The sequence below is a fragment of the Panthera pardus genome, unplaced genomic scaffold (assembly GCF_024362965.1).
Source record: "Panthera pardus isolate Hobbes unplaced genomic scaffold, ASM2436296v1 HiC_scaffold_8, whole genome shotgun sequence".
In the NCBI taxonomy this organism is placed as follows: Eukaryota; Metazoa; Chordata; class Mammalia; order Carnivora; family Felidae; genus Panthera; species Panthera pardus.
In genome coordinates, this window is record NW_026527013.1 from 48,938,714 (window position 1) to 48,961,508 (window position 22,795).

The 22,795-nt window shown below is 36.8% G+C and overlaps 1 protein-coding gene across 1 annotated transcript; it reads right to left on the reverse strand.

Moving 5' to 3' along the window:
- Positions 1 to 18,680: 18,680 nt before the first annotated feature.
- Positions 18,681 to 19,297, reverse strand: LOC109254345 (deoxyhypusine synthase-like). The gene is given in 2 exon segments (XM_053897752.1): positions 18,681 to 18,936; positions 18,939 to 19,297. Coding segments are annotated over 2 exon segments (558 nt in total). The 5' UTR covers positions 19,285 to 19,297; the 3' UTR covers positions 18,681 to 18,724.
- Positions 19,298 to 22,795: the final 3,498 nt, after the last annotated feature.

Sequence of the window (22,795 nt, forward strand, 5' to 3'; positions counted from 1 at the left end):
GTTTGAGCCCTGCATCAAAGCCTGCTTGAGATTCTCTGTCTCCCTCTCTCTCTGCCCCTCCCCTGCTCAAGCTCTCTCTCTTTCTCTCTCAAAATAAATAAACATTTAAAAAAAAAAAAAAAAGAGTTGGACGCTTAACCCACTGAGCCACCCAGGTGCCCCAGCTCTCATATGATTTTTTGAAAACATGGGAACACAAATTTAAATATCTGGAGATTCCATAAAAAATTTTTCATTTGGACTTCTTTGATAAAGATTTTGGGATGTCTGGGTGGCTCAGTCGATTGGGCGTCTGACTTCAGCTCAGGTCACGATCTCACAGTTTGTGGGTTTGAGCCCCATGTCAGGCTCTGTGCAGGCTCTGGAACCGACTTCGGATTCTCTGTCTCCCTCTTTCTTTGCCCCTCCTCCTCTCGTGCTCTGTCCCTCTCTCTCGCTCAAAAAAAAAAATGAATAAGTATTTAAAAAAATAGATTTTAAAATCCTTTCTTAGACCTGAGTAAGACTATGGCCGAGTAAGACTATGGCCAGTAAGATAGTAAGACTATCTCCTCTTTGTCCAAGTGCCCTTGCACAGTTTTGCTTTTGGTTAATATCAGTCATATTTAATCTACTAAAATATTTTAATCCATTTTACCGTTTAGAAAATTGAACCTATATTTAAAGGGCCCCCTTTTGTGGAATGCAATTCAAGCCAAAGCTATAATTAATTTAAAGGTAATTCGGGGACTAATTTAAGTGTGTAGATGGTATGGCAAAGATTTATTTAATTTCCTGTGCTGATATAGAAATGATACCTAACAAATATTAAACACCATGTCGCTTGTGGGGTGCGCGGATGGCTCATCTGGTTAAGCATTGGACTCTTGATGTTGGCTCAGGTCATGATCCCACAGTTCTTGGGTTCCAGCCCTGAATTGGGCACTACACGGAAGGCTCCAGTCAGCTTGGGATTGCCTCTCTCCCTCTCGCTGCCTCTCCCCCACTCTCTCTGGCACTTGCTTGCTCTCTTAAACTTAAAAAAATCTTTAAAATAAACAAATACTTTGTCAGTTGCTATTGTTTACATATATTATCTCATTTAATTCTGACAAGTAGCCCTAAACTAGATGCTAAACTCTATTATTACTTTAACAACAACCTGAAACTTAGGGAATGATGCATGTTGCCCAAGGTCACAAAGCTTGCAAGGAATTGAGCTGAGAGAACCTTTTCTCCAAAACCATTGTTCTTAATCATTCACTCTCTACTTTGTCTTACTGTGACTTTTATATTCTATTTTTAAAGGTATATTTCCATTGTTAAATATTTTAAATATAGATGCTTAAAAACATATGATTATATAAATATGTATATTTATATAAATAAATATTTTCCTCATACTAAATAAAGTACTGAAGATACTCTGCTCTCTGTGTCCCTTTGTAGGTCACAGAGGATTCTCTCTTTAGGAATCACCCATCAAAGGGGTCAGGGTTGTGTAGCATTCTCCCTCAGTATTTTCCTTTTTTCCACTATTGTGAATGAATTATGTATACACCCTGAAGTAATTAGCAAAGACGCTGTTGTTCAGCTGAATTTTAAACTAATTAATCTGACCTAATTTCTGTCAAAAATAATTAGGATAAAATATGTCCTCCCTAAGCAACTCTTTCAAGCTAAGATGCTAAAGCACAGTATCTCCTGTGTATTCACTCTGCTAAAATCGAGAGAGCTGTTTATTAATGGTTTTAGAGGAAATGCTAAAATGCTGCTCATGATATGCCACCTGAGCATCACCTCCTCAGTTTCTCTAAGTAAAAACAAGAAGCTGAACTAATAACAGGGAGTGTGACGTGTGCCTTGTCAGTGACCCCTTAATGTATTGTGGTTGACGATTAAAACAAAATCTAGTTCCTCCTTTTCCAAAAGGCTTTAGGATGAACACGTGTGTTCCATTTCTCTGCACATTCAGTTTTCCTAATATGAAAGCTATTCAGCTCTCTTCTAACTCTCCCATTCCTTACCTGTCATTTTTATTTTTTATTTGTAACATCCTTAGTGAGCTCATGAAATGGAGAAGTGTTTCATGTAGTAGGCAAGCCCTCAGCTGTATGTAGGAAGATAATTTAGGAAAAGTAAATAAAGTTTCACTGAGAGATGCAGTTTGTCAACAGTTTGAGGTGGTCTCTGGTTGCAATGACTGCAGGTTTGAATGTGATGATGGTGTTTGCTATCAGTGGTTGCCTTAAGCCTTGACCATTGTCCTGTCATCCTATAGCAGTTTCTTCTGTGTGCCCTCTAACCTAGCTCTCTGATACTTGAAGAAGTTCTTAGAAGTGAGCATTAGAGAACACATATATTGCAAAGCAGTTCAGAGTTAATAATTTCCTTATTAAACCTATGAACCCTTCATGTTTTGTAGTTTTCCCTCCCCAGCCCCCTTCCAAGTTAGTTTCTAGGCAACCAGTATGCACTGAATTACATTCAGCTCTTTATTTCAAGGCTGCAGTTCAGGATTTTGCTGCATGTTTGTTGGTCATTTATGGAGACTGCAGCCTAAAATTCATTAATTCTGTTTAATCTTCAGTACTTCAGTGATTTGGTTCTAAACCACATTACCTGTACCTGTTTGTCATGTTTAAATCACCCCAGTGCTGTGATGCTCTTTTATATGCTGGTTATGCCAGAGGCTCTGCAAGCTCTAATTTGGAATCACAGAAGCAGAATTTCCACAATTTCCAGTTCTTGGTGATCATTCAGCCTTTTGGGGTAGCCTATTAGGAAATTTGAATTTTCAAAGTCTCCTTTCTTGAAAGGCCTACATGTCTATAGCTGACTTTTAATAACAGAGAACATACAGTTTAGGAATAGTCTGAAAATGTGCTAAGCATTTATTTATAAAAGGATATTGTTTGCTTTAACAAATTAAGATTTTGATGTGGAACAGAGGTTCTTGGAAATATTCCTTTGTTGGTGTGAATCAAGGAATCAAGGTTCTACTTCCAAATTTCACTCATTACTGTGTAAGAATGAAGATTAATCTCTCAGCAGAACTGTTCCTTGTTTTGAATGTTGAATGTTTTGCAATGTTCTCTCAAAAACTCCAAGCAGGGCTTCTTTGTGTTATGCTATATATGTGTGCACATACATTTACATCCTCACAATTGAGCAAAAACATAAATGTTCAATCTCTGGTTTCTTAAAACACAAAGTAATCATCTGCATGGATCACATTAAAGGATGGCTTGGAGAAGAGGAAACCCAAATGCTTCAAACCCTGATGCACTTCTTTTCCCTTCACCTGCTTGTAGTCTAGCTTGTGAAATATAAGGCTGGATGAAAAAATGAATCGGAGAGCCTTATAGCAGGCTTAGCCAGCTGTCCACCTCAAGTTCATGATGGCCAAACCTTCCAGAGTATCTTTTCACCAAGACAGAACTCTTCAGACAAGGTGTGCATTGCCCAGCTCCCTTCGCATCTATGAGGTGCCATGTTACTGGGTTTTCCTCAAAAAATGTAGGCAGAAGTGATGTATGCCATTCCCAGGCTTGCCCCCCAAAAATCCTTCTGCACGATCTCCCATGTGTCTCTCTTTTTCCCCTCAACCTGAGGTACAATTAAATATCTTGGCAGAACTTCTATCAGCCACCAGTGACCACATGTAAACACCACCTCTTCAGACCTTGCCAGTAAAACAGTTATTAATTATTGAGAATCTGGGTGTATCTGTTCCAACAGCTAATATTACTTTAACTTATAAAAGTAGGGGAACCTGGGTGGCTCAGTCAGTTAAGCATCTGACTCTTGATTTCAGCTCAGGTCATGATCTCATGGTTCCTGAGATCAAGCCTCACATCTGTCTCTGTGCTGACATCGCAGAGCCTGCTTGGGATTCTCTCTCTCTGTCTCTCTCTCTGTCTCTCTCTCTCTCTGCCCCTTCCCTGCTCATGTGTGCTATCTCTCTCTCAAAATAAACAAATATTTAAAGAAATAAAATAAAAATAAATAAAAGTAACATGATCCCTGAGATAGTATGGTTCCACTCAGTAGAACCACAAACACTCAGAAAACATTTCACTTACTGCTTCCTTTCACAAGTGAGGAGAAATGTATTTTCCAAGTAAACAATGCCATCTACTTTAATAAGTGAAATATTTAGTATGTACAGGAACTATGTTATTCTCTATTTTTAACAAATTTTTTTTATTGTGAAACTTAGCATCCATAGAGATGAGTCTGCCAGAAAAGATATATAGGTCAGTAATTTACCATGAAATTAACACCCCTGGAATGCCACTCAGGCTGTATATTTGTAACTTCCTGCTCCCCAGAATTGGTAAATAGCCCACCCCAATTCCAACCCATTTCCTTCTCACCTCCTTACTACACTTCCTCGTAGGGTCATGATTATTACTTTTCTTTTCTTTATAGTTTAGTTTATTCACATGCATTCAAAATGATGTTTTTTTAGTCTATTTTAAGTTCAGGTAACCTGAATCATAATGGTATGCATGCTTTTATGTCTGGGTTTTTTCATGGAACTCTACATTTGTGATATTCATTCACGTTCTTGTTTGTAGCACTACTTGGGTCATTTTCATTCTATTGTATAAATATGTCACAATTTATTCTACTGTATAAATATCCTAAAATGTATCTATTTTAGAAAGAATAACATTTGGTTGTTTGTTATGAATAGCACAGTAGTCTTGTACCTGTTTCTTGGCACACATGTGCATATATTTCCATCTCCTAGTTCTCAAACTTTCTTTGGTGTTATATCAGGCAAGCATTCTTCTGTAGAATTCCAAGATATTTTATTATTAAAAAAAGGTGCAAAAGGAAGAGCTGAGGTAACATAATAGAACCAGATATACTGAGTTAGTTACCTGTTGGCAGTTTCACAGATTTTTAGTTCAATCTTTAGTGGATTAAGCTGAGTTCTGTTGTGCATCATTGAACAAATGAATAGGGAAAATAGATGATCATTGTCCCCTTTAGAGTGTCATTATTCATTCTCTGGTAACAAGGTAGGATGCAGTGCCTTCTTCCTGCTCTCAGGTTTGGATTTTACCATCTGTGTTGTATTACTTCTGTCCTTTTGTCAAGCCTTGTTTTCTCCCTCACATCAGGGAATATGCTGTTCCATTGGCCTGGAATGTTTTTATTGTAAAATCTTGCATGGCTAACTTTTTCTCTTATTGTGGTAATTTCAGCTCAACTCAGAAATCTCCAATAGTCTTCCCTGCCCCTTGTCACCCTCAATTACCTTACCTTTTGTAATTGCTGTTAGAGAATTCATCACTGTTTTTTATCCTGTTCATGTTTTTTTTCTCTTTTCCTTTTTCCCTTTCATTCCTTCCTTCCTTCCCTCCTTCCTTCCTTCCTTCTTTCCTTCATTTTTCCCCCTTTCTCCTTCCCCTCCCTCCTTCCTTACTTTCCCCCTTCCTTCCCTCCCTCCCTCCTTTCTTTCTTGCTCTTACTTTTCTTTTCTTCCCTTTTCTTTCTTTTCTTCTTTTTTTCTCTTTCCTTCCTTCATTCCTACCTTCCCTCCTTCCTCCCTTCCTTCCTTATTCCTTTCCCTGCCTTCCTGAAATATAAGTACTAGGAATCTCATCTCTTTTGCTGAGCAAGCTAGTCCAAGCATCTGGAACAATACCTTGTATATACCTATTACGTTCAATAAATGTCTAATAAATAAATGGAAGGATGGAAGGAAGGAAGGAAAGGGAAGGTGGAAAGCCAAGCAGTAAAAAGGCCGTCCACATTTATAAAAAATCTGTAATTCTGCATGACAAGTATAAATGAGAGGAGATTTGTGGGTTCAGATCTTATTAGGAGACTACACACAATCCAAAATATACCAAATAATTAAAGGTTAGGAAGAAACAGAGAGCCCAATGTTTCCTCACAGTGAGGCAGACAAAAAGTAACAAGGGAAACCAAAGACACAGAACAGTGTGTGACCATCATTCCAATTTTCTGTACATCTCTGTGCCAAGCAGTATATACACGAATTCCTAATGGTCTGACTGTTTATCTCAAAGAAAGAATCTGAGTCAAAAGCGACCTCAGGGTTACTAGCCATGGAAACAGAGGAGAGAGAGTGTGTCATTAGATGCTGTTGTCAAAGAAGGGACAAAAAAAAAAAAAAAAAAAAAAAAAAGAAAGAAAGAAAGAAAAGGAAAGGAAAGAAACCCAGTAAGCAAGAGTTTGATAGTCTGTTGCATTTATTTGGAGCAAATTGGCTGATATCCAAAGTTTAATGTGAGTGAGGCAATTGGGTAACCCTGGGAGAAAAAGTCTTCGAAGGCTTCACAAAATCGCTTGTCTATAGCTATTATGGTAACAGACACAAAGTGTCAATATTTACAAGGATCCATAGGAGTATAAGTCTAGGAATGGCCTCTAGGAAATCACAGAACAGTAAGGCTCATAACAGAGGTATAAATTCTAGGAATTTACTAAAGCATTAGCAATAAAATAAATGTATATTTGACACCATAAAGAAAGGAGAGGCACACACAATGGTAGTTAGATTCAAGAATGTAATATAATTCTTGTTCTTATGAACAGGGAAAAATGTTTAACTATCTATAGGGTCAAAATAACATATATTAACCCTTTAATAAAAAAAAATTGCTTTCTACTCATTTGGGCTGTTTTCTTTCACCCAAAGGTAGTAACTTTAATTTTATCATGTTTGTGAGCATAAGAAATGACTCATTTTACAGATAACTTGACAAGAATATGAAGTAAGAAAAGGAGGGCATGAACTGTGTCCTAAAGATAACAAATTCCTTTTCTAAAGTCATTGCTGAGAAAATAGTGGAATGGAACAATCCAGGAAGCCCAGGGAAATTACATGGGAGAGTAGTCAATAGATTGCAGAGTAGAAAAAATGTGAGCATTTCTCAGAAAAAAAAAAAAAATGACTTTGATGTGAGGACTATGACACCTAAATGGAGCAGAGAATCTGGGACATACATCCACATGTCTCATTTGTACGAGCTCAACAGGAAAGATTTATGCTGAGTAATTTTGCTTGGTAATGAACTTAACACAGCCCTCCTCTTCACTCAATTAAAAAAAAATGCAAAATGAGACTAAGTAGCAGAGCGAGATCATCTCCCTTTTAAAGCTGACTCAGCATTCCATAATATTTATATATTGAATTCCAAGAACTATAATATAAAAATGGAGTTCATTTTGCTACCTTGTAAAAGGAGCTTTCATTTCCCATTTCTCCTTCTTGTGGTTCACGTGGTGAGGACGTACGGGATGGGTTGTTCCTGAGGACCAAAGAGACCCAAAAAAGTTACATCGGCATCTCAACTCTGACTTCTGTCTGCCCTGACTCAAAACTGCCAAGCCCTGTGTGCACTGAGGATTTTTCTATTTCTCCACCAATCTCTAAGAACAAAGGTATGACTCTTTTACCTGGGTGTCTCTCAAGAATCCAAAATGTATGATCTGTTTCACTAAAGTAGTACAAGATATCCCCAATGCTGAGAAAAGAAATCAGTCTAAGTACAACCCTATGAAATTTTATTATTTTCTAGTCTGGGGATAGGCAAAAGTGAATGAAAACTCTCAGTTTCAGCTTTACTTAGAGGTAGTTCAGGTCAGAGAATCGTAACAGTTTCCACGCTGAAAAAGATATTCCTGACCATCTATAAATTGCTCATTTTCCCAATGAGGATATTATAGACTAGGGAGGAGAAGTAACCTATATAATTCATTCTTTCATACATTTAGATAACAGTTATGTACTGGGCACCAACCACACATATGCCAGGCCCTTCATTAGTGCTTATATAGATATAATGGTCACTAAGACTTGATTTTTGTCCCCAGGAACTTGCAATAAATTGGGCAGCTAAGATGAGTAAACTGTGAATGTTGGCCATCACTATAGCACAAAAGAGGACAGGGTATGCAGTCATTAAAAGCATATACTGTTTACTGAGGCTATCTGAGTTCACATTTAACACCACTGTTCACATGTTGTATGGCTTTGGGCAATTGAATTTACTTAATTATAATTCAGTTTCCTTTTCCATGAAATGTCGATGTATTTATCTTATAGAATTACTTGAAGATTAAATGATAATAATGCTTAGTAAAATATTTAATAATTAGTCACTGATCAATAAGTGTATTTTTAGTAGTTGTTATAGTAAAATAGTAGTATCATTATTACTATTAGAATTCAGACCTGGGGGATGCCTGGGTGGCTTAGTCAGTTGAGTGTCTGACTTTGGCTTAGGTCATGATCTCACGGTTTGTGAGTTTGAGCCCTACATTGGGCTCGCTGCTGTCAGTGCATAGTCTGCTTTAGATTCTATGCCCCCCTCTATCTCTGCCCTTCCCCTGCGTTCTCTCTCTCTCTCTCTCTCTCTCAGAAAAAAAGAAAAAGAATCGAGACTTGGAAGTTAAAAAGAAAGCTTCCTGGCAGTGTAATTTGTAGGTCATAACTATATTAAGGCTTAGGAAGAGTATTCTGTTAAAAGGCATTAAATAGGGTTCTGCTTCTGGTTTCCTGAACTTAATTTCTGACTTTTGGGGGCTTTTTGAATGCCATATTTTGTCCTGGGCTGTAAGTACACTACACACATAACTTGAGGTATGTCTCTCATGCTTATGATGATCCTAGACTCGTATCTCATGTATGTCAGTAAATAACAGTGAAGTTCATGAGGAAGTTCATGAGGAAGGAAGCTGTTCACACAAAGCTGTTGTTTCAGTTGGACATGTGGCTTTCTGGGGTGAAAGTTCTTACCCACTAACCCAAACATGATGAACTATATGAAACCATTGTATACACCATACTATGTAACTTAAATTTAAGGTGGTAATATTTTCTGTCTTCCACTATAGGCTGTAAGCACTCTGAAGTATGGGATGTGTCTGTTACCTATCACTGAGTAACAAAGTGCCCCAGAGCTCAGTAATTGCAACAACAGTAATTATTGAATCGACAGTTGGTCTGGGCTCAGCAAGGATGACTTGCTCTGCCCTGTGCAGCGTCAGCTGGGGTGGTTTCACTTGAGGCTGGGGATTACTTTTTTTTTTTTTTTTAACTTTGCTTTGGGAGAAAAGAAACATTTAAAAAAAAACTTGTTTTTAATGTTTATTTCTGAGAGAGAGAGAGAGAGAGAGAGAGCAAGCATGAGCAGGAGAGCGGAAGAATCCAAAACAGGCTCCAGGCTCCAGGCTCCGAGCTGTCAGCACAGAGCCTGAAGTGGGGCTCCAACCCACAAACCGTGAGATCATGACCCGACCTAATGCCCGACCAACTGACCCATCCAGGCACCCCTGGGGGTCCACTTTAAAATGGCTCACTCACAGGACTAGCCAATTGGTGACAGCTGTTGTAGGGAACTCAACCAAAACTGGGGGCCTCCTTTCCTGCTGGTTGCTTGTTTAGGCTTCCTCACAGCATGGCTGCCTCAGGATAGTCAGACCGCTTACCTGGCAGCTTAAGACTTCTAAGTGAATGTCATACAGAAACTGTGTGGCTTTTTTGCTCTAGCTTCAGGAGTCAAATAACATCAGTTCTGGCATAGTTTGAAGCCCATGCAGATTCATGGGGAAAGAATATAGACCCTTCTTTCTCTACAGGAGAAGTATCAAAATTACATAATGAGAAGAGCATATGATTGGGACCACACTGAAAAACATAGTCTGCCAAAAAATACTATTTCTCCTTTGCCTGCCTGACTGCCCAGTATAGTGTCTGACACAGTATTGGTACTCAATACATATTTGTGTTTTGAATTAATAAATTCAGTGCATGAAAATAACATGGTAAATCCTTATTATTATCCTAATTCCTGCTTTTTTTTCCTCACTGACACAGATTCTTGGTATTAGACTCGGCTCCTGGATTGAAATTTACTCTTTAATCTGGGCATTTACTTTTGTATGTCTTCGGTTGATATTGGAGCCTTAAATTCCTTTGGAGAATAAGGAAATGATCACAAAGAAAGATTGGTAGTGCCTTTGAAGAATAGTAATTTGAATAAATGAGGTGGAATTTGTAAAGATTTATCAAGTCATCAAAGAATATTAGAATAGAGGAACATAATTTTGAAGGGGGGAAATAACTGATGATGAACCAATGTGGTTGCAGTGAAGGACACAATTTGATGACAAGCAATTGGGCAGCTTCTGGGAGAACAGCAGCCAAAAGAAGTATCAGCAGAACGATGTTTAATTAATGAACAGCAGCAAAAGAGGGTGCTCTAAAAAAGATTAGAGATAGCAATTGAGGCTGTGCCTCCTGGGAAATATTGGGTGACTGAAGTACTTCTGTGTGTGATGTGATTAAAATAATCAACGAGAATGTTGAACATCAATTCATGAATTTAAAAGATTCAGTGTCCCTGTCTAAAGCTGTAGAAAACATCAAACAGTAATTTCTGATTAATCTGAGAGTATGGGGAAGACCACCAATATAGTGGCTGTTTTCAGAAGTTATAATGGAAATGTCTTCTCCTTTGTTCGTAACAACCTGGTTTATTTTTTGTCCATCAAGATTGAATTCTGTGCCCTTATTATGAAACATATTCAGAACTGAAATTTGCAACTTGAACTGCATTACTTAGGGCAAGTTACAGATCATAGATTTCTCCTCTGTATTGTCTATAATTATTTCTATTTTTAATGAAAACAAAGAAAATAGTTTGTGCAATCTTGTTAGTAGTAAATGGAAACCCCTCAAATTTCAGAATAGAAAAAAAAAAGTACGCTGCTGACCATGTCACTCTTGTTTTGCCAACATCAAGTGTTTCTTGAATTCTTCTGGAAGTGTTGACTTTTTCCCAATTTTGACTGAAGTTAAGGGAAAAGGAATTGCTTCTTTTATTCTCACTTTGTCATTCTTTTCTAAGTTTTTGTTATAGGAAAATAACACACACACAAGGATTTAACCATCAGGTTTCCGAGTGTCATAAATTAATAAGAGAGTGGTATCAATTCCCATATCTTTTGACTGAACCAATCTGCCTGCTCTCATGGTGGGAATGACAGATAATTATATTGTTATTTTTTTAACCATTATTTCACTTCAATAAATACCTGTGTAGCTGAATGTGTTAGACGTAAAACATACTTTCAGTATGTGATGAAATTTATATTTATTTACATATTAATGGATAGGATTTGGACATCCTAATGTTATCACTGGCTTTAAAAATTCTTAGAATATTCTTGATTTAGCGTCAGATTTGCTATGAGAGATTTAAAATATAGTATGTTCTAAATTCAAGGGCTGAATACTCAAAGACATTGTACTTTAAATCATGCTTTAATTGACATTGCTTGCTATGTGGAAAATTAATCTATGTTTTATTTTATATAAATAAATTGGAATTAAAAGATAAATATATAGATTTTCTTTGGCATAATTCATATTCTCAAATTAAGGTATCCCAAGAAGGCTGGTCGTGAGCCCAGTGATGGAGATTCTAGAAATGTTAAACCTTTACGACAGATCAAAACATTGCATACAAATACATCAGCTATGTCTTCAAAATGACACCAAATGTCACCACGTGGTTTGTGAAGGTGATCATACAGGAGGGAGAAAAATATTCAGATGGGACTGTGGCTACACAGTGAGACCATGACCCACCCACCAACCTAAAGTAGTTTATCTTTGTTATTCTCACTAGCTCCTCATTTACCATAGTCCGAATCATCACCTACAATTAGATTTTTATTTGTGCATTAATATGCTTTAATATCTGTCTCCCTCATTAGTCTGGGAACTTCTTATGGAAGACGATGGATAAGTTGTGGTTCCCTCTGAATCTCTGGTGCTTAGTATAGGATAGATATTGCATATAGTGGGCACTTCTATTTGGTTTTATTTACACATTAAAGCTACCATTTTAGAAAAGGCTTTTCTCATTTAACCTTAAAGAGAAGCATCAGAATCAGTCCTGAGCATAGATTTCAAGGCCTCAACTTGTTATGCTCAAATATATGTGAAGTCACCAACATTGCCTTCTCTCTGGCAAGAGTCATAGGAATTTAATTCAGGATCTATTTTCATCTTTACATTTTCTCTTTACATGTCCCTTAGAGATATTACTCCTTTAGATAGCCTCAATATTTCAAGGTGACTTACATGCTATAAAGTCTTTGATAGGGTCTTGAGGCATCTGGTAGAAAGCTATGACTAAAATCTAACAAAAAAATAATAAAATCTATCAAACCATTTCATCTTTCTTTTATTGACATGCCCCTCTAGGGTAAAGAGTAAACTAAACATTTGGCTGGACCAGGCTGTCAGTCAAAAAGAAGGAAAATGGCTTTCTCTGTTCACTTTATTTTTCTCTCATTAGACACTTCTGACTAATATAAGACTAGCTCCATCATTAATTGACCATGCATTTCTTTTTTATCCCCTGTTCATGTCTTTACAGCATCTGCTGTGGCACTTTGTCCAATGAAGATTTTCAACAATCTCTATTGACTTGAATTCACTCACTGCTTAGTCATATGGTGGCAGGAGATGACAAAGGTAGACTTAAAAAGAAAAATGTAAGGTGGAATCACAGTTCTCTGTTGTTGAACCTTGAGGATTTAGTGCTGACAGTAGCACTTTTGAGCTGTGTAATCTTGGTTGAGTTCCTTGAACTCCCAAAATCTTAGTTTCTTCATTTATGAAATAGAATATTGTTGTATTTGACATAATGATGCAATTTTTGTAAAACTCTTGGAACAGTACCAGCATAGTGTGTGAACATCCCTTCTCACAAAAAAAAAAAAAGAAATGAATATTTATTAGCAAGTAAATAAGAAAATTTAAACCTGCAATATAATCCCCTAAACCTTTACAAACTGCCAAAACCAATTTAGTCATAGTACATTAAACTGCTCCATAACTTTAGCTTAAAAAAACGGAAGATCAGAAGATCAGATCTAGTTTGGACTAAATCACGGCGGTTTTGCCAATGACATAAAGAGAAGGATCCAGATCAGAGCCCTTTGTTTCCTATAATATAGTCTTACTTATCCTGAGCTGCATTATGGAAAGATGCTGGTGTATTTGTATCTCTCAAAACTTATTTAAAGGTGCTTTAAAAATGTCGGTTTTTTTTTTTTTTTTTTTTTTTTTTTTTTTTTTTTTGCAATAACTATAACACAGGAGAAGGTGAGACTCTCACAAGCTTAACAAGGGAAATAGATCAGAAACTTTTTTTCTCTAAATAAAGATCTTATTTTCATGGTGTCTGGTCTCTCTGACCTAAATTGCAGTAATTCAGTATGTGTGAAATTACCTTTTCTAGGACGGGAAGATCGTAGCAAAAAAAAAAAAAAAAAAAAGGAAAACGATGGGAGAAAGAAAAGAATATACAATATAGGCAAGAGTTCAGGCTGTGTGACAAAGAGCCTGAGACTAATAAGAAACTAAATAGTTTTAACAAAGAGGACTCAGAAAAGGTAACTACTAATAAGAAGGACTAACAATTATCTCCATTCTTCAGCCATGTTTAGGAGTGTGAGGACGTTTTTTAAGAACTAAAATAAAATGATGCTCAGGCCAAAGAATGGCATCTAATTGAGTTCTCTATTTCTGGGGTTTATTTTATTAAACTTTTTTATCACATTCAAGTTTGTGGAATGGCATCGCAGATTTATTTCTGTAATTAAATGGATTGTTATTTACCAGCAGAAATAAAGCTGGCATAAAAAGACACACTATCAGTAACATAGTTCAGACTTTATGAATTATTACTTAGGGGTGATGAATGGGATCATTATTTCTTTCCAAATAGGTTAGCATTTTGTGTCTCAGGTCTGAACACTGGAAGCATATCAGAAAAGGCCAGTAACCAGCCAACTCGTGACCATACATGTTTCTTTTTTTCACCTCCTCCTTTGCTTTAGAATAAGTCATAAAAATAACACTTTTTTCATAATGCTGTGGTCAGCACTCGAATGATGTGAGTTACAGTCATAATATTATTGCTGGCAGGTGTTATTGTGGGTTGGATTTTGTAAACCAGGATTTGATGTGTGGGAGCCTCCAGCTTGGTGTTGGAGTCCCACATGTTAGAGGTGGGTGGTGTATGAATAGACAGGTTCTCAGTGAATCAGCCTGATATAGGCTGGACATTTTTACATGCTTGAGGAAACTTCTAGACTTGATAAATTGATAATGACTTGATAACTCTAACACTCAAAGACTTGGGGTTATTACATCTAGAAGGATCTCTAATTGGGCTGAAAAATATTATAAAGGGGCAATGCAGTCTTCATGGCAATAAGAGGGGGATCAAAACAGGGGTTCTGGGTCCAGCATCTAACATAAGTTTCTGCTGAGTTTTTACAATGTGTGCTGGACCTTTGTGGAGTACATCTTTAAATACTACTCATGAAATGTGCCCCAGTAGACTAGATTCAGTTTAAGAATGAAGGATAAAACAACATTCAATTTTCAGTTTGAAAAGTTTTCTAAGTCTCTAGCAAGTTGTATATATAGTAAGATCAAATAACCCTCTCTCTCTTTTTTTGTAATAGCCATAAACTAGTAGGAGTCAACCTTTTGAACTTTACATACAAAGGAGAGAGAAGACAAGGGATCTATTGGTAATTCATTTTGCTAACATAGTCCCCAGATCATTCAACGTGGGTATGTTTATGCTGTGCTAACAAACGCCCCAAAATCTCACTGGCCCAAAACAACAGAATCTTTCTCAGGCCCTATGTCCATTTCGGGTCAGCTGGAGTCTCTGCTTCTCATTGTCTCTACTTAGGTCCCCTGCAGGCCCAACTTCAAGTGCAATCTGACCATACTTCCAGAATGAAAAACACCAGAAATACTTGGTAAATAGCCATAGTGACTACCTCAGCGCCCATCTTTACTTGATTAACATTGTTCCTCAGGAAATATGTCTTTTACTATTACCCATTGCCCCCCTTTTCCTCCCTTACTGTTTGAAGTAGTCCCAACAAACATCCCTGAGTTTTGGTGTTAGAAAGATCTTAAATAATATATGATCAATACTCTCACTTTACAGAGAAAATTGATGATTAAAATCTGACCAGATATGTTAAATTACCTACCTAAATGCACAAACTAAGTTAATGTCAAAGGTGAGTTCTGATTCCCCAGTGGCATCTCTTCTGTTCCATTGAACAATATCTTTTGGAATACTATAGCAATAACTGAAGTTGTTGAAGACTTTCATTTAGGATATCAATAATACTCTACACAGAAAGCAGAACATTTTCATTTTCTTAATAATTATTGCATATGTCTATATTCTAGTACTTGCGAGCCTTCTTTGATATAAGTAGATGACAGTGGAACATTTGTACTTATGAACTGTTAGATTACCAGTACCTATAAGGGTGTCAGGCACGTAGAAGCTATTGAATTAATATTTGCCATTTTTAAAATCATCTGTTCAGTGTTTGCATATCCACCTACCTGGCTCTCTAGTGAATTGAGGAGGAAAGCTTTCAGTTTCAGTGGTTTGTGTAGCATCAATGCTTAACCAAAATACATAGTTCTGTGAGCAATAACAGTAGTTAAATTTTGTGATGAATGCATAGGTAAAAGAAATGACAATGCCATTAATTGAGCTAATTATGAAGACTGCAGGGCAAATCTGAATTAGTGGGAGATCTGAACTGCAATATATTTTTTCAAAAAAAAATCTGATTTTATTTAAGTTCACATAAATGATGACAAAGCTAACAATATCACTCAAAGAATTCTTTCTTGAAAGTTATAGCTTATATGCAGAAATTTACCTGCCCATTTGTGAATTAGAGTGAAGATCTCATAGATTATCCAGTAAATCTGCTCTTTAAAAGTCATTATCCTTAGCTCTGTTCTGAAATAACTGCCATGCATCCCATTTTAACTGTTTAAAAATTTGGAATGTTGAACCAAATTGACCGTTGTCTAGCAAATATGGCAAGTGGACTTGATTTGAATTTATTATATTGTCCTATTAACATGTCTTTAAACTGCTGATTTACACATACTTAAATGTAGTATTCTTAATAATTTACTAAAATTCTCTTTTCACTACAGATTTTATTTTCCAAGTGTGTGAATTGCTTATCTCTTCAGCAAAACATTATTTGACTTAAATCAAATAGCTCAAGTTTTGACACATATACAAAAAATTAAAATATAAGTGCAAACCTCAAAACCAACACTCCCTTTGGATGAGTTTCTCCCACCTCACCTCATTTTATTTGAAGCTTCTTGGACATCCAGCACATTTTATATGAAAACTGATTGTGTTCTCTGACTAGCCTGGTGTGTCTAGTAATATGGTGGTTTAGTATTATGGTGTACTGAGATGTGTGTGTGTGTGTGTGTGTGTGTGTGTGTGTGTGTGTGTGGTAGGGTGGAGAGAGCCTGGGGAGCAGGCTGATTTTATTTCTCAGTTGAAGAACGTTAAAAATAAAAAAAAGCTGATATAAAAGGCACATGAGCTTGGCATCCATGGGGTTGCCTGGAGCAAATAGCACTGTTAGCATCTTTAAGCAGGATGTGACAAGTTCCTTGCTCACCACCTTTGGAGAAGCAAAGCTCAGCATTTTGACATATCCTAGGAACAACCAACTCTACATTATATTAAAGAAAAATTGATATTTTTACTATTTCATGAAGACCCATGAAAAACAGTCTATATCAGATACCACGTGGCCAAATTTTATAAATGCATCCAAATTTCTTTCCAATTTCCTCTCTATTTTATCTCCCATCACTGCAAACAGTCCTTTTTTTCCCTTTCTCTGCAGCCTTTTCAGTCAGTCAACCTGGTTTCCACTTTCATTACCCTCTCATCTCTCTATACACACACACACACACACACACACACACACACACACACACACACTCCTGTTCTTATCTCAAACAAATAATCTCTCTTGGCTTCATCAGTAAGGATTCTGGTTCTCCTTTTATTCAGAAATATAAAAGGTATGTCCTTTTAGGAAGCAGCAGAGACTATCTGTGGTAAAGAATTTTTTCCCTGTCACTCATATAGGAATTGGTCCTCTGTTCTGTGTTCAATTTTGTCCCACGGTTGAATCAACATAGTCATTAATTTAGTCAACAAATACTTATTGAGTGACTGACTACAAGTTCCAGACATTTTCCAAAAGATGAGCTCAATATTTAATAATGACTCTCGCATCCATGTTTTGTTTGACTAAAAACCTTCCTGTCATTTTCAGTAATTATTTACTATATAGTAATGGTCAGAGACCATTACTGTAGGTGGTATTAGAAAGAGGAGGAAATGTTTCTGATGCTGAAAAATGGCAGCCAGCTTTCTTGGACATGTGAAATTGTTAGGAGGAACTTTAGCATAATGAAAACAAAGGCTTGGAAATGCACATCAAAACCACAGTGAGGTATCAGTCACTTCACACCTCTCAGAATTCAGAATGGCTCTCTTCAAAAAGACAAGAAATAACAAATGTTGGTGAAGATGTAGAGAAAAGGGAGCCCTCTTACACTGTTAGTGGGGTGCAGCCACTGTGGAAAAAGTATGGAGGTTCCTCAAAAAATTAAACTAGAAATATCGTATGATTCACTAATTCCATTACTGAGTATTTACCCAAAGAAAACAAAAACGCTGGTCCAAAAAGATGTATGCATTTGTTTGTTTACTGCAGCATTACTTAAATTAGCCAAGAAATAGAAGCAAACTGAGTGTCCACTGATAGATGAATGGGTAATGAAGATGTGGTATGTATGTATGTGTATCTATATATCTATATCTGTATCTATATCTATATCATCTGCAATGGAATATTACTCAGCCATAGAAAAGAATGAGATCTTGCCATTTGTGATAACATGGGTGGACCTACAGGGTATTATGCTAAGAGAAATAAGTCACAGAAGGACAGATACTATATGATTTCACTTATATATGGAATCTAAAAAACAAAGCAAATGAACAAACAAAGCAGGAACAGACCCATAAATACAGAGAACAAACTGATGGTTATCAGAGGGAAGGAGATGGGGGGGTGGACAAAATGGGTGAAGGGGACTGGGAGGTATGGGCTTCCAGTCATTTAATGAATAAGCCACAGAGATAAAAGGCATTGCATAGGGAATATAGTCAATGGTATTATAACAGGGTTGTATGGTGACAGATGGTAGCTACACATGTGGTGAGCACAGCATAACATATGGAGATGTTGAATCACTATGTTATACTCCTGAGACTAATGTAACATTGTGTGTCAGCTATATTTCAATTTAAAAAAAGGGCCTAAAAGGTCACTTTCACCACTGGATACTAATTTCTTGCTGGAGAGTAAAGTTTTATAGATCCAAGGGTGAGTATCAAAGAGTAAGTAAACTAAGCCTCAGGCTAAATATGAATAACAGGTGGTCATCTAACCACCCTGAACATGCCCGATCTTATCTGATCTCAGAAGCTAAGCAGGGTCGGGCCTGATTAGTACTTGGATGGGAGGAATAACAGGAGGTCAGAGTTGGAATGGACCTAGGAGTACATACTCTTCAGTTTTAAACAGGAAATATGGGAGTCTTAACCTTTTTGGACAGCCAGCATCTCACCTTCCTTCTTAGACTTAGCACTAGGAAGGACTTTTTTTTTTTTTTTTCCAGGCTCACAGAGACCATTTATCGTAGACCTGCTGCTGACCAAGGAGCAAGGGGAGGACTGGGTGTGCACGCTAATAAATAGAGGAGGGGAGGCTTCGCTGGTGCTGTAGCCATTCAGTCCTCATTCTTCTCAGGCGTGAAGGCATCTTTCTTCTGGGCGAAGGTTTCAGCCACAAGCAGGGGGAAGACCAGGGAGTCATGGGCATAGACTTTGACAGGCTGTGTGTCCACCCAGATCTTGCCCCAGGAAACCGCTTCGTCTGGCCTGGCACCAGAATCGGAGCCATCAAATTCCTGGGATGAGTTAATGTAGACATCATAGTCGGCCCATTCCACATGAGGTTGGCGTTGGTGATGTGGTGCTTGACCACACTCACGCCCAGGATGATCATGATGGTGTGCTTGGCAAAGATGGCCTGTGTGTTGATGAGCCTCAGGTCCTCAATGATGTCCAGAACCAGGCCTGGCTTCTTGTAGGAATGGAAGTAGATCATGTCACCCAGAGAGCCATCTGTAAGCACTGGGCTCAACACGGGGATGTGGTTCTTCTGGGCCCAGTAATACACGGATTCTGGGTTGTTGATTTCCTTGCCCAGCTGGGCGATCATCTTGGAAGGTGTCCACTTCACACCCTCTGTGTTCTGCTCTAGCACCATCTGACCCAGAATGGGCATCAACCAGTCCTCAAACTAGACTTCCACAGACTAGGCTGCAAAGCAGAGTCTCCCCTCTACTACTGCAGTGAAAATGTCCAAACACAAGCTTTCCTGGCTTACTTTTACGCAGGGGGTAGCAGACCGATTTTTAGGTGTCATTTATAGTGTTACAGTCACTGTCCTAGATTGCCAACATTCTAGAAGTCCTGGAAGACTCCTAAAATTTTCCTAATAAATCATGTTTCATCTAAATTAACCAGAAAGGTTTCTGTGGTATGGCCTTCAGAATTCCACGTATAGTGAAAGAAGATAGAATTTGATGTGCAAAAGTGATTTTTCTTTCTGAATCTCAGCTTTTTAAACTATGGAAGTTGGGATAATAATAATGAGCTTGCAAGTTAATAGTGAGAATTAAGTAGTGTGATAATTGTCAAGTTTGAAGTGCTATTATCTCGTAACCAAAATAGGGTTGTATAGTTGTATGATCTGGTAACAGAAATAGATTTCCATACAGTTCCTACAACCTAAGGAATTCTTAAAAAAATTAAAAATAGGAGACTTCACAAATTTTCAGAGAAAATAAAAATTAAACACTGACTTTATCTTGTAAGCAATGGGTTACAAATCTCTTTCTTTCTGACAAATTCTGCTTTTGGGAAATGATCTTCCTTGGAAGATTATCTCTCACCCTTGAGGTAATTTTCTCTACTCCTAAACAGTCCTTTCTTAGTGAATAGAATCCTATGGTAGAAATCAGCATTAAGGAGCATTTATTGAACATAAGCTCTGTTACCAGAAGTTTTACATGTTATTTCAATCAGTCCCTAAATCTGGCATAAACTTGCTGAAAATGCCCACTTCTGAGACCCGAAGAGTAAAAATGTACTTTATTTTATTTTATTATTATTTTTGTGTACTGGCTGAAGTTTTAAAATCAGGCACACAAGGCTATTGGAAGCCATATGTTTTAATTTCAAGCCCAGGACACTTTCTACTTTTGCTTACAATAAGAAAATACTCATTTTCCTGCCACCTCTTTCTCTGTGTGAGAGGTGAAGATATCAAGCCTATCAAATTCTTGAGAAATTCCTGGAAAAAAAAAAAAAGAAGTAGGTATTATTTCACTGATCTTTGAAGTGTATTGTACACATTTATCAGTTTGTTGTTGTTCCTATTTAGTAGTGCAGTAAACTCAGCAGAAGCCAAAGGGGAAAGGAGAAATTCATTTCAATTTTGGGTGATGCTTAAGTAGAAATGTCTTTGATACATGGAGTTTTCCTCTTTTACTATAACTTTTTTGCATTTTATTGACATTTTATTAGGCCCATATAAACACCATTTTATTCCTAACCAGCTAAGCAGATTAGCTTAAGTTTCAACTCATCCAATATCTAGTTGTGTAGGCCTAGGAAAATCATTTAAACTTTCTGTGCATTGGTGTCCTCATCTGTAAAATGAGGATAATGTCTGCACAGACTTCATAGAGCTGTTGTAAGAATTAAATACTAGAAACATTTCTGTGTAGTGTAAAATGTCCATCAAGCATGTAGTGCCCAGATTATATTCATTTATATTTCTAAAAATAATATATTAACTGCTTTCAACAGTTATTTTCAACAGAATGTAGTATTAAATATTATAAATACATTAAATATGTAATTTATATATATGTTCAATATATTTACATATTTGGTCAAATTAATCAATATTAATCAATATATTTACATATTTGGTCAAATTAATGTTTCCTTTATAATTATATTCATAATTACTGACTGCAGAATAGTAAAACTAAATGGTGGTGGGGTCTTTTTTTGTTTTTGTTTTTGTTTTTTGGTATAATTGCCTGTTAATGACACTGCAGTTTTTATGCACTGAAATAAAGAACAATCTATACATTATTATAATTAATAATAGCTTGTGCCGATTGAATGATCAATCCCATTTGCACATTATTCTACCCCCATTACTGCCTAAGCTTGGCACAGGACTGGAGGATTATGGGTTCATTTATCAGAATGAGATCCAACCCAGCAACTAATTCCAATGATCTCTTGAACTAAAAAGGATTTTCCCTTCTATTTTTCTGGTGATTAAACCAGATTAGGTAAATATTCCTCTAAATCTATTGTTTAGGAACTGGACTCTTGATTCACAAAAATGCACTGGGAAGCAGAGAAAATAGGAGTTGATTTCCTTGCTACCTGAATATCATCAACTGTGCCTCTAATTCCATACCTTTTTTCTCATTAATTTTATATGAATATATACTGAAATGATATTTTAGTTATATTGAGTTATGAAAATTCATTTTATCTGTTTTTATTTTTTTATTTTTTATGGAAGCATAGTTAACGATGTTTCAGGTGTACACCATCAGGATTTGACAATTCTATACATAGTGAAATGCTTGCCACATTAAGTGTAGTCAAGTCTGTCATCATACAATGTTATTATAATAATTTTGACTATATACCTTGTACTGTACTTTTCATCTCCATGATTTTTCATTTTACAACTGGAAGTTTGTACCTCTTAATCCTCTCCAACTACTTAACCCATTTCCCACTGCCCCCCTCTGGCAACCACCAGTTTGTCTCTTTATTTATGGATCTATTTCCAGGTTTTATTTGTTTTTTAGATTCCGTGTATAAGTGACATCATATAGTATTTGTCTTTTTCTGACTGACTCATTTCACTTAGCATAATACCTTTTGCTGATGTTGATGGTGAGGGGTCCCATGGCTACAAGGAAATTCAGGGTAAGGAAATCTCTTATCATGTCTCAGAATGCATCTGAGATGCTAACTGTGGTTGCGAAGCTAAATGGCATTAGGATATGAAAGTTAATAGCATCACACTCATTGCTTACTTTATGCTTAAATTTTTGTTTTTATTTCTCTGAATTCTCTTTCTCCTCCCCTCCCACCCTATTCTTTTTTTCTTTTCATTTCCTTTTTATATTCCATTTCCTCGTTTCCATTCTCTGTGGTTTCTTTCAGTAAGAATTGGGAGACAAATTCTTAAATGCATTTTCAATACAAGCATGTGTTCCCTTGGCTGAAAAGATACAATGACTTTATTTTACTGTAAGGTATAAATGACTACCAGCAAATCCTTTTCAGAGAGAAGAATTTTTAGGGTATTTAGCTGGTAAAGGGGCACTACAACCCGCTTAGAACTAAGACAACTTCAGAAGAAACACAAACATATGCTTCTAGGCACCTTTCTTGCCAGAAGAGAAACTTTTTGAAGTTTATCACTAAGTAACTGAGGTCTCTGTCTCAAATACACTCGCATTTATATTCTTTGACCCAAATTGTCATTTTCTTTTGATCACTCCGGGCAGAAGTTCAATGATATTGTCTATGTTACTTCATCTTATAAAATAATTAGAATGGTTGTGCATTTCTGGTGAATAGTGAGTTTTCCAGTTTCTGATTGAGAACCACCCACAGAGACTTGGCTACTCCTTTTAACAAATGAAAAGGAATTTCTTAAATTTTTAGCTCATCCCCTGGTACATGGC